General features: G+C 48.3%; 1 protein-coding gene across 2 annotated transcripts in view; it reads right to left on the bottom strand.

Annotated features, from left to right (window-relative positions):
* The window catches only part of LOC138581140 (rho GTPase-activating protein 39-like), a 650,156-nt gene that overhangs the window by 29,483 nt on the left and 607,984 nt on the right, over positions 1–12,689 (bottom strand). For both annotated transcript variants that reach the window (XM_069652244.1, XM_069652245.1), the window contains one exon: positions 5,406–5,497. In XM_069652244.1, the coding sequence (XP_069508345.1) occupies positions 5,406–5,497 (92 nt within the window). The remainder of the gene's footprint in view (positions 1–5,405; positions 5,498–12,689) is intronic.

The raw sequence follows: 12,689 nt of genomic DNA, 5'->3' as shown, positions 1-12,689 counted from the left end.
TGTTAATTTCCCACTCGTAACTGGCTGCCGTCTGACGGCTCAGTGAGTCTGCAGTTACATTGCTGTGACTTGGGATGTGCACAGCCTGGAGCAAGACCTTCTGCTGGATGGCCCAGTCCCAAATTTGTTTGCCTATATCTACAAGGAGAGGTGACCTGGTGCCACCCTGCTTATGGATGTAAAACATTGCCACAGAATTGTCCTGATGGACGGTTGAAAAGCTTTGAGTGTCAGGAACACAGCCAGGAGTTCCAGATAATTGATATGGAACAGCCTGTCCTGAGGTGTCCATAGGTCGAATACCTCTAGGTGACATAGCATCGCTCCCAACCCCAGAAGGGAGGAGTCCGTAGTCACCGTCACTTGTGGGCAGGGATCCTGGAAGGAGGCCCCCACTGAAAGGTTGTTGGTCAAAGACCAACACTGTAGATCCGCTGTCATGCAGGATGCAACTGGAATTATCTTGGAATCAGGGTCCGTTGCCCGAGACCAGCGCTCCGAAGAGCTAGCTGGATATTCCTCATTTTCAGCCGTGCAAGAGGTAGAGCTAGCATGCAAGAGGCCATGAGACCCAGAAGTCTCTGGAACCACCAGACCGTCACATGCGAGGACTGGAGGAAGAGCGGACACATGGTTGACAGGTCTGCAATCCTGTCTGCCGTTAGGAACACCTTGGTACTGACCATATTCCAACAGAAACCAAGGAAAATCAGGTCTTGAGAGAGCGTCAGACAATTTCTGCCAGTTCACCGACAGCCCAAAATGGAAAAGGAGCTGAAAGAGAGATGGAAAATTGGTCAAGGCCGTCTGTGGGCAAGGACTGCGCAGGAGCCAATCGTCCAAATCTGGATATACATGAATCCCATGCAGTCTGAGGAAAGCTGCGATGACCGAAATCATTTTCGCAAAGGCACGCAGTGCCGAGCTGAGATCAAAAGGGAGCACACAGAACTGGAAGTGTTCCTCTCCCAGGGAGAACCACAGATATTTCGGATGCAGACTCCAAATCAGAATGTGCATGTATGCGTCCTGGAGGTCTACTACGCTTAGCCAGTCGTCCTTCTGAAGAGATTACTTTATTTGGCAAGGCCTGATCATCTTGAATTTCTCTTGGGGAAGAGAAAGATTGAACTGGGAAAGACCGAGGATAGTGCGCAGTCCAGCCTGGTTGAGTTTGGGCACTGTGAACAGACGAGAGTAGTAACCCTCCCCTTGCTCCCAAGAAGTGTTTCCTCGAAGAGGAATAAGGTAAGGGTTGGTTGTAACCTAGCATAGGTGCGCAGTTCTCGAACTAATAAATAGGGGTCACCAGCAGTACCAGCAAAAAGAGGCAGCCCAAACCTCTCAAATGAACAATTACAGAAAGGTTGTTTGCCGACAACCAGTGCTTTGACCATGAACAATCAAGTTTGTATAGTTTATCTATATAATAAAATTTCTTGGAGTCTCCAAAAAAAAGTGTGCTCAGATTTCTTTTATAATGATGCGGTCTTGCAGTGCCGATACGTGTTTCGACCAGTGGTCGCCCTCAAGGCAACTTGTTTCCTCAGTTGGTTTCCCTGACGATTGTAGCTGTAGAGTCTCCCTGCATTAATTTAATTTAATGAGCAATCGTTCACCACTCTTGAGGCGATTCTAGTGCCGTTATTAGAAATCAGAATATCTTTCAATTTTTCAGTATGGAGAATCAGAGCACACTTTTTTGGAGACGCCAACAAATTTTATTGTATAGATAAACTACACAAACGTTTTTGTTCATGGTCAAAGCGCTGGTTGTCGGCAAACAACCTTTCTTCTTGAAGAGGATTTGGGCCGCTGCAGTGGAGGATGTCGAGGCCGGCTTGGACTGAAGAGTAGCTGCTGCCACAACCGTTGACGATGGGAGCGGACAAGCCGACAAGGCTAGATCTTCCAAGGTGTGAAGCTTGATCTAGCATCAACCCTCTTGTTGAGATGCAGCCCAGTTTGAGGTTTCTAGCATATCTTGCAGGCCTCAACCAAGACGTCCTTCTGGAGGAACAGGCCGGTGCGCTCCTACAGTGATAGGGTAAAGGCTCCAGAAAGCACCCCCTCCTGAGGGCACTGGAATATCAAGCAAGGCCATCATATTCAGCACCCGGTCATGGAATGCTCGGATGGCCCTCATCCAGTGAAGCGGCAACAGGAGGCTGATCCTCTAATGGAGGAACCTCTGTAGAGATGGTACTCGAAGGCCTCAGGTGCGTGACCGCCTTCTTTGCCCCCTCAACAGAGCTGGTACCACCATGACCCTAAGCGCGGGAAGCTTAAGGAATATACCTCACCAACAGGACTCTCAAAGATGATCCTTCAACTCTTTCGGTACTGAATTTAGCCGCAAATGTGCACCCGCTTCCTCTGGGTTTTTCCCGACATGGTTTATAGAGACTAATAATGGATGTTTGTTTACACACACTGCAGGAGCAGGAGGCAGTGATGCTAGTGCGTCCATCCCCGACTATGCAGTGAAAAGGAATGAAGGGCGATGCGCGAGGCGGAGCTCAGGGGGGCGGGGTTATGGCCATGTGCGGTGCCCCGCGGTAAAAATAAAAGGACAAAACCAACATTTTGTGATGCTTTTTGACATAGGAGTAAGTGTTAATAAGAATAAAAGAAATTTAGTTAAGAGGGGTACTCATTTTATCGACCTTCGACATCTGAGAGGCTGGGTGAAACTGCAGAGACTGTCCTAAAAAAATCCTAGCTCTGTGCGCTCCATTGTAATCCTACTGAAATGCTGCATGCCTACTTTAGCTTTTCACATCAGAAAATGCAGCATCAATACTTTCTGAAACAGGGTGATACCTGGTCATGGGTCTTGGTGTCCGAGTTGCAAGGACTGGAGATGGGGCACCAAGAGAAATGTGGCAAATAGGAGCTTACTTTCAGATTTCACCCACTAGCCCATGATTTCAGTCTCGATTGCTTAATCGTCACCAGAAAGCGTTGGTTCGGTCAATATCTTATAAACATGACATCACTTCCCCCTCTTCCTTTAATTATGGGCATGGGGGTGAGCGGTTGTCAGGCAACTGTGAAGTCATAAAACAAGGGGTGCTTTGCCTCCACAAATGAGCCTCGTTAGACTTCAATACTGCCATCCAATGCCCGGCAAGACACTCTTGGTAGGCAAAAATGTATTTGTGCACAGTGAGCAGTTCTATACAATATATATCACAGATCAAATCCCATCGAAAATACATACAGAGAAAGAAATACGTGTATCTGAAGCTCTGGTTTACCGGTAGGGTTGTTTTAATCAGGGGTTCTAATGCTGGTTGAACATTTTTTTTAAAATAAAGATTGAAGTTACTCAAAAATGTCTGCAGATGCCCACATTATTTGGATTACATTCATGACGACAACTTGGAAGGGAGTCATTTTAAATGTCAGTTCTTTGTTGGGTTATGTGGTGGGTCGAAAGAAGGAGTCGGATACATTGCTGACATTTTAACTCTTTCAAAAGAAATATGAAAAATGCTTAACTTTCACTACTGCTAAAGGGATCACCCTACCTTTCTAGAGAAACGAAGGGTGCTTGTCTGTCGTAACGAAGTCCCAAAGTAAAAATGTCCTCAGTCCAAACAAAACTATACCCGACCCTACCACTAGTTTAACCAACTTAAACTCAGACAAGAGATGGTCTTTCTTCCCCTGGCCTTCTCGTAGTTCCTCAGTCTCTGTATGTAAATGTATATCTCTTATACTTGAGTTGCTTTATAACATCTTCTTTGCTAAACTCTGTATATCTCTTCCATGAGCTCTTGTAGCCATTATACAGCAGTTCTGGGCTTGGTGCTCTCCAAGTTTATGCTTCGTACGGCTTGCTTTGAGACACTCTTGTTTTCACTTAGGACTCTTTCACAGTCTCTCAACGTATGCTTCGCGACTTTGCATGGGACTTGATTCCCTTCTTGAATACCCCACTCCTGGGTTCTGTCTGTTATACTCTTTCTTCTATTGTCTACTTCTCTTGATAGTCTTCTCTTCCATTATTAAAAGCAGTGCTGGGGGTTTGCTTTAACCAGTCTTCGTCTCTTTGCTCACAAGACCTTCTTCGCAGGGTAATTGTCTTCAGTCCCTCTTTACTCTTCCCACAGTATTTTTGTTACTTGCTTTATTAGTCTTTCACATTGGCAATCAGATAATCTTATTTCTTGTATCTCATCTTTATAAATGGGACGAGTTGCAGCCTTTATGTACACTCTCATTCCGTACACTCTCATTCCTCATATTTCGTCTCTATGACTGGGACTTGTTGTACTGTTTATATGCTCTTGCCCCGGAAGCCTCACGTATTTCCTGCTCTCCCAGTTACCTTCCTCTGCAAAGGGGAACGTTTGATTGATTGGGTATTTATAATGTGCCTATACAGAGTGTGCTTTCTAATGTTGCAGGGCTCGGCACGTGCTTGGGTACTCTTCCCAGTTGCTGGTTCTCCTGGTCTGGCTTTTTGGCAGCATTTCGTTCTCCGATTCCCCTCATGCTGCAGCAGTCTACAGACGCGGGTGAACAGGAGCTTCTCGTGCTCCCAGCTGTGATGGTCTTGTCATGGTTCAGCAGGAATCTCGTCCACCATGAAGCGATCGTGGTCATGCCACCATGAGCTCCTGGGTACTACTTTCTGCATGGGCAGCGATTTCCCCATTGCCACTCTTGTAAGCTTTCCGGCGCGTCTCTGTGGTGTTCCTTGACAATTTGGAAGTCACAGCTTCGCGGCTTGGCTCGGCTCCTCTTCCTTCCTCCCCTCGTCTCAGTTAAATATACTTCTCATCTTAAGGAGACAGTGTTTCTTTCTGATAGATTTACTGCAGCATTGCCTGCAGCCAAATATAAAGATGTTACATTCTTCTTCTCAGTAGGCAGTCACATGTATATCGATATGTTGGGCAACTTAGGAGTTACTCATAGGAACGAGAGTCCTTGTCCCCTAAGGAGGGGCGAGGGTATGTCACTCCCTGTGAGGTCCCACTTGCCCATGCCCCTAGGGAGGGTATTGCAGAGCGGCACACCTCCCTAGCCACAATGGGGTGGCTCCCCCTAGTGGAGAAGTGGTGAATACAATCACTTTGTCAAAGTTAACATTTACATCCTGATACCGAAACCCACAAATGGTCTACACTATCAGTCCCCATTGCTGTGGAAATCATGTACTGGGTAGAAAAAGTAAGAAGCAACACAGTGCCTCAGCAAGCCAAGACCTAGTCTGAAAAGCAGAGGGGCTCGACACTCCGGCTTTTTGCTCCTGGAGCACACGTTTTGTCTGCTAGCACACTATGCCTTGCCTGTATGGATTTTTCAGTTTTCACAGAAAAGTACTGGGAGGACGTGTCTTTTCTGGAACTGTTTATTTTGAGTGTTAAATTGAAGAAGGGGGCTGTCCTTACCAGGCACAGTTGGATCCATTAGGTTGTCTGGTATCCGCCACTGATCCACTTGCAGTTTCAGTGCGTTGACCTCATCAATGTCTCCGGGTACTCTGCACAAACACAAAATGCCACTTCAGAATCCAATGTAGACACACAAACACAGGGCAAAACTACAATTCATAGAAACTAATATGGTGGAGGTAAAAGTTAGCTAGATATGTTCTTCTGTGTTTGAAATGCTTTGCATACTTCCGCTGCCTCGTAGCTGACACCAAAATAGTTGAACATATTTCAACTACAAACCTTGTGACATGAAGTCTAGGGAGCATATACAAGTAGATGCAAGATTAAAAACACATGAGCCCCCTCTCTCTATCATTAAATTAGCCTGGCGAGGTTTGAGGGTACACCGGGACTGCAGAGGTCGCAGAATGCTCAGTAATTCAGAGCGAAAATATTTGGGAATGAAACTACACAATGGCAAGATCCTCTCCCCTCTATACATTAACGACATTTGCTCCCAAAGTAGAACTACATGAGCCCTGGAATGCTCTGCCAGCTGGAATGAGCAACACCATTGAACAGACAAAAGCACCTTTTATTTATAAATAGTCAGAAAGTGAGAGGTCTACGACTCCAAACTCTGCATGAAGCCGATGGGGTAAGGCTCGAAGGAAAGCGCGGTAGAGTGGTGGGTAACCTGCTGCCTTCTCCAGGTGCAGGCTTTATTACAGTCTGTTAACTAATATGTATGTTATGACGAAACCCAAGTCACCAAAGTCCTGATTAGAGGATGTGTTGCACCAAATAACCAGATCAGTTAGGTTCAAGAGCTCTCCCTTCAGCAAACTAAAAGACAATGTAATCCTTCAAAAGCACTCACCTTTGAGGGTTCCATGTCATTTAATCACAGGATGTTTTTTACCGCGATTTCTTTAATGAAAAAACCCATCAAATTTTGGGAAAATTATTTTTGGGGGTTCCTCCCCTAAACCCCCAATTCCCTTTAATTTGTATGTATTCCCAAACACTCACACCCCATATATCTATATATATATATGGGATACATTACTCACCGTAATCGTATTTCTGATGCTTGTATCTGCTTAGATTCACATGCTGTGCATAGGCCGACATCTAGTGGAAGCTGCGGAGTATTAGTTTGTTTTTCGAAACTCGAAAATGGGCGTCGACACAGGCGTGCCAGTAATACTATCCCTAGTGTGACGTCCACTGTACCCAAGATCCCTCACGCGTCTGGGATCCTCAGATTGTATTTTTTCTGACATGAGGAAGCATGAGGAGTAGCGTGAGTACAGATAATCCAAGCAGATAGACAGAAAGGTAAGACTACAAGCAATCATGCGCCTTCACTCGGAGGGGAGGAAGGGTGGGTCGCATGTGAATCTAAGCAGATACAAGCATCAGAAATACGATTACGGTGAGTAATGTATCCCTTCTGAGGCTTGTGGAATCTGCTTAGATCACATGCTGTGCATAGATTAGCGAGCAGTACCCGAAGAAGGAGGTGGGATGTGAGAAGGGTCATGAGCAAACAGGTGTCTTAGAACCGCTTGTCCCACTTGTGTATCTGTCTTGGAATGAGTGTCAATGCAGTAATGCTGAGTAAAAGTGTGAATGGAGCTCCAAGTAGCTGCTTTGCAAATGGTGTCGAGGGGAACATTTGCAATGAAAGCCAGAGTGGCACCAATGCCTCTAGTAGAGTGGGCCCTTGGCGTAAAAGGCAGAGTTCTTTCAGAAAGAGAGTAACACAGCTGTATACAGTTGATAATCCACTTCGAGATCGCGCCTTTAGAGACGCGATCCCCCTCTCTGCCTGTAGCTACGGAGACAAACAGTTGATCTGTTTTTCTTAGCGGTCTGGTCTTATTTACATAGTAGAGGACCGCCCTACGCACATCAAGGGTGTGTAGTTTCACCTCAGCCGAGCTTTGCGGGTTCTGGAAGAAAGCCGGAAGCTCGATGGACTGGTTTACATGGAATTTAGATATAACTTTAGGTGAGAACCTAGGGTGTGTGCGTAAAACCAGTTTGTCTTTGTGGATAATAAAGAAAGGATCTTGCACTGACAGAGCCTGAATTTCACTGACCCTTCCTATGGAGGTAATGGCTACTAAGAAGGCAGTTTTGTAAGTCAGGTGTTTGAGACTACTTTTATGCATGGGTTCGAAAGGGGGCCCCATGAGCTTAGTTAGCACCACATTGAGGTCCCATCCTGGCGGTGGGTTCGAAATAGGAGGGTGAAGTCTCTTTACTCCTTCCATAAAGGCTTTAACTACTGGTACTTTCCACCACTTTACCTTGTTCTGGGATGTGGTGTAAGCCGAGAGGGCTGCCAGGTGTACTTTCAGAGAGTTAAAAACCAACCCTGCATCCAGCAGGTGGAGCATGTATGTTACCACGTTGGAAGGAGTGCAATCAACAGGGTTGATTTGTTTATTCTGGCACCAAATAACGAATCTTTTCCACTTGTCAAAGTAACAGTGCCTTGTGTTTGGTTTCCTGGATTCTTTTAGGATGTCCATACACCTCTGTGGTAAATTGAGATGGCCAAACTCTATGACCTCAGGAGCCATGCTGCTAGGTTCATTGAGTTGGGTTCCTGGTGCACTGTTAGACCTTGTTGCTGGGACAGTAGGTTGTACCAGGCTGGGAGTTTGATGGGCTCGCACAGCGCCATCCTGCGTAGGTGTGGAAACCATGGTTGTCTCGCCCACATGGGAGCAACTAGGATGAGCGTCATCGATTCCTTGTTCATCTTGTACACCACCTTTCTGATGAGAGGGGTTGGTGGAAAAGCGTACGCAAACATCCCTGACCAGTTCATCCACAGGGCGTTCCCCTGGGAGTCTGGCTGGGGGAACCTGGATGCAAATCCTGGGCATTGTTTGTTTTCGCTTGTGGCGAATAGGTCTATAGTGGGGAAACCCCACTGAGAGAAGAGATCTTGTACGATATCTCTGTGAAGGACCCATTCGTGTTCTTTTGGGAGGGAGTCTCTGCTTAGGGCATCCGCTAGGGAATTGAGCTCCCCTGGAACATGTTGTGATGACAGGAAGATGTTCCGTCTGAGTGCCCATATCCAGATTTTCTGGGCAAGCTTGGACAGATTTGGCGAACGAGTCCCTCCTTGTTTGTTCAGATAGAACATGGCTGTCGTGCTGTCCGTCTGGATCTGCACCGACAAGTTTAGCAGATGGGGCTCGAACGCCCGAAGCGCTCGGAATACTGCCAGAAGCTCTAGCAGGTTGATGTGGTTCTTGGCTACTGAGTGAGACCAGAGATCCTGAGCTGTGTGGTGGAGATGGTGAGCTCCCCACCCAGTCAGGCATGCATCTGTAGTCACCACTGCTTGTGCTTCGGGATCGTAAAAGGGTTTTCCCCTTGCGAGATTCTCTCTTGTCCACCAGTGTAAGCTCTGTACGAGTGTTGGCGAAACGACCACTAGATCGTCCCACTGACCACTTGCCTGAGACCACTGTTTCGCCAACCATTCCTGCATGGGACGCATGCGCAGACGCGCGTGGGGGACCAGGTAAATGCATGACGCCATCATGCCCAGTAACCGCATTGCTTTGCGTACCGTTATTTGTTGACCTGACTGATAATGTGGAATTTGCAGTAGTATATTCCGAATTCTCTCTTCCGAAGGGAAGGTCAACCCTTTCTGAGTATCTAGGATTGCTCCTAGAAACTGTTTTGAGGTGCTTGGCACCAGACTTGACTTCTTCTCGTTGATAGAGAAGCCTAATTCGTGGAGGAGGTCGATAGTCCTCTGAATGTTTGACCTGCAAATTCTTGGGGTTTCCCCCGTTATGAGCCAGTCGTCCAGATAAGGGTACACTGGGATTGCCTCCCTGCGTAGGTGTGCAGCTGCCACCGCCAGTACCTTGGTGAATACCCTTGGTGCTGAAGCTATCCCGAAGGGCAGTACCTTGAATTGGTAGTGGCGACTGTCCACCTTGAAGCGCAAGTACTTTCTGTGCGCTGGGAGCATGGAAATATGAAAATAGGCATCTTTCATATCCAAGGTTGCCATGTAATCCCCCTTTTTTAGGAGGGGGATTACCTCTTGTAGCGTGGTCATACGGAATTTTTGGGGCTTGACATACTTGTTGGCAGGCCGTAAGTCCAATACTGGGCGCATTGTTAAATCTTTCTTTGGCACAAGGAAGTAAGTTGAATAGATACCCTGGTTTACCTGGTGTCCTGGGACGAGTTCTATCGCGTCCTTTTCTAGCAGAATGGCGATCTCCTCTAGAAGGATCTTCTGATGTTCTAAGGAGTGTATTCTTTGTCGTGGAGGGTGGTTCCGGGGACGCTGCAGTAATTCTATACAGTATCCTGCGGACACTGTTGACAGCACCCATCTGTCTGAGGTGATCCCTTCCCAAGCCTGGGTGAAGTTGGAAATGCGTCCCCCTACTGGGGTTGCGTGAGAAGGGACCCTGAACTGAGCGTCACTGCTTTGGCGGAGGCGTGCCACCTCCCTTGTTGGGGCTGCCTCTGCCTCTTCCACGACCTCTCTTGTTACCTTTACTGTAACTTTGGGTAGACTGCTGGTTGTTGTTCCATTGTGTACCCTGTCCTTGGGCATAGTTGCCTCTTTGTGAATTTTGGCCGCGTGGGCGACGAAAATTACTGTTCCCCCTCTGGTTCGGGGGTTTGTTGGTAAGCTGGCCAAGGGATTTGAGAGTCTCGTACTCGTCCTTGGCATTTTTAAGTGCGTCTTCGACCGCTTTCCCAAACAATAGATCGGGTTCCACCGGCTTGTCTATTAATGACGCCTGTGTTTCTGTCTTGAACCCCGACTGCCGCAACCACGCATGTCTCTTGATAACAGTACCTTCTGCTATCAATCTTCCTGCGTTGTCTGCAGCGTCGAAAGTTGCTTTTAAAATGCAACCAGACACGGCCCTCCCTTCTGCCGAGATCCGAGCCAACTGGCCCTTTAACGGTTCAGGAGCAGAGGCTATGAGCGCCGCGACCTCTTCCCATTGATGGCAGTTGTAACTTGCCAACAGGGTGGTGGAGTTAGCAATCCTTGCTTGGTAGGCGGACGTTGAGGCTACCTTCCTGCCAAACCCGTACAGTCTTTTGCTCTCCTTGTCGGGAGGAGCTTCTGACGACGATAAGGGTGTCCCAGCCCTCTTCCGAGTGTTGGTGACCACTAGGGAGTCTGGTTTAAGATGACCTCTTATATAAAGAGGGTCAGACTGGGCTGCCCGAAAAAGTTTTTCGACTCTGGGGTTGACGGCTCTGGTGAGGTTAGGATTCACCAGGGATGGATCTATTCTACGTTGGATGGATTTAAGGATAGGGATGGTCTGAGCGACCGGCCTCCTCTCTCCCACCAACTCTTCTGCGAAGTCCCTTTCCTCCTGTACACCGTGGGTGTCGATGTGAAAATGTTCTGCTGCGCGAGCGAGAACTTCATTAAGGAGGGGTTGGTTATCAACTGGCGAGTCGGTAACTGGGGCTTCGCTCTCTACCGGGGAATCTACTCTGTAAATTTCCTCATCTTCTACCTCCTCCAGGTCCTTATCCTCCGCATAGTATTCTGACCCTGTTTGTTCCTCCATAATTGAAAACTCCTGGTCCCCTTCAGGGAAAGGTTGTCCTTGGTATCTGGGGTGAGGAGTAGAGTATGGAGTAGAGTAAGGCTGCACCTCGAAGGGGTCAGGTCTTTCGACCCGGGCCTTTTTACTTAGGGGGATAGGATCAGAGGAGCCTGAGGGTATGGCCCCTTGAGGGTCATACGAAAGGAAATGCTCTGGGTTTTTGTCAAAAATCCGCTAAGGAAGACATTCTTGACATGACCCTGTCTATGTCCTCACTGGACCATTCTTTGGAACAGGGTATGAGTTTAGTAGGCAACTTAGAGGACTTATCAAGGGTACCCTTGCTGGATGTTGCTGTCCCAGTAGATTTATGTTTATCTGTCTGCTTGGGGTGGAAGGATGGTCTTACAGGAGTGGAAGGCTGAGCTTTCCGCTGTTTCCCTCCCTCCCCGTGCGTGGAAAAATGTTTTCCCTGCCCCTTAGAGGCCCCAGAGACCTTCGACGCCTGGCGCCGAGGGTCTGGAGAGGTATTTTGTTTCGAGCGTGGGGCCTCGCTGGTGTAAACTGCGCTCTCGGTCTCTTGGAGCGCGGCCTGGGGGTGGAAGTCGTCTTCGTCTTCTGACGACGGAACTTCCGTTAATCTAGGGAGCGAGGCACTCTTGGCAAGAGTGGATGATTGCCTTGCGTCATGAGGCGATCTCGATCGAGAGCGCCCAGAGGACACCGAGTCGGACCGTTCTGTCCGTGCCTCTTTCCGAGAAGTCGACGTCGTCGAGGTTCGGTTGGATTTAGTGTGTTTAGTGTGTGTAGGTGTAGCGCTTGCGTCGCCGGGGGTCTTCCCCATAGCCACCCTGCCGGGCAACCTTCCGAGGTCGGGGACCTGCGCTCGGCAGTCTTTCGACGCCGTAATGCCCTCGCCGTCCGAAAGTACGGCGTCGCTGCCATCGCTGAAGGCGCCCTCCGCTGCCATGGCTGCCTGCCTGGCGTGGTGGGCCCAACGCTTTGTCGAACGGTCCTTAAGTGTCTTAGGTTTAAACCTACTACACGCTCTGCAGTTCGCTTCGGGGTGGTCCCTCGGCAAGCAGAGATTGCACGTGGCGTGCCTGTCGACCCAAGGGTATTTGCGATTGCACTTGGGGCAGAATTGGAAAGGGGTACCCTCCATACGCACCTTGAGGCAGCGGGCTGATAAGTGTAGGAAATATATAAGGTGTACCTATATACCAAGAGTGAAGAGTATGTACCACCCCCCACTCTTCCTACTTGCAGGGCCGAGGCCAGCGGCCTACTAGGCCCGGGCCGAGGCCAGCGGCCTTCCTAGGCCCAGATCCGTCGTGCAGCAGCCGACGGTCGATGTCTTCTCCAGCTGTCGTCGAGATCGATGGTCGACGTTGGGGTGGGGAAGGATGTCAATAAATAATTTTAAATTGCAATATAATATCAAAAGTATGGCTAAGGCCAGGGGACTCCGCGAGATGCTTCCGACCAGTATGGCGGAAAAAAACAATCTGAGGATCCCAGACGCGTGAGGGATCTTGGGTACAGTGGACGTCACACTAGGGATAGTATTACTGGCACGCCTGTGTCGACGCCCATTTTCGAGTTTCGAAAAACAAACTGTAATACTCCGCAGCTTCCACTAGATGTCGGCCTATGCACAGCATGTGATCTAAGCAGATTCCACAAGCCTCAGAAATATATATATATATATATATATATA

This window comes from Ambystoma mexicanum, chromosome 3p (genome assembly GCF_040938575.1).
Source record: "Ambystoma mexicanum isolate Mex_15411 chromosome 3p, UKY_AmexF1_1, whole genome shotgun sequence".
Classification (NCBI taxonomy): Eukaryota; Metazoa; Chordata; class Amphibia; order Caudata; family Ambystomatidae; genus Ambystoma; species Ambystoma mexicanum.
The sequence above is the reverse complement of the archived record's forward strand: the minus strand, read 5'-3'. Positions and strand labels throughout refer to the sequence as shown.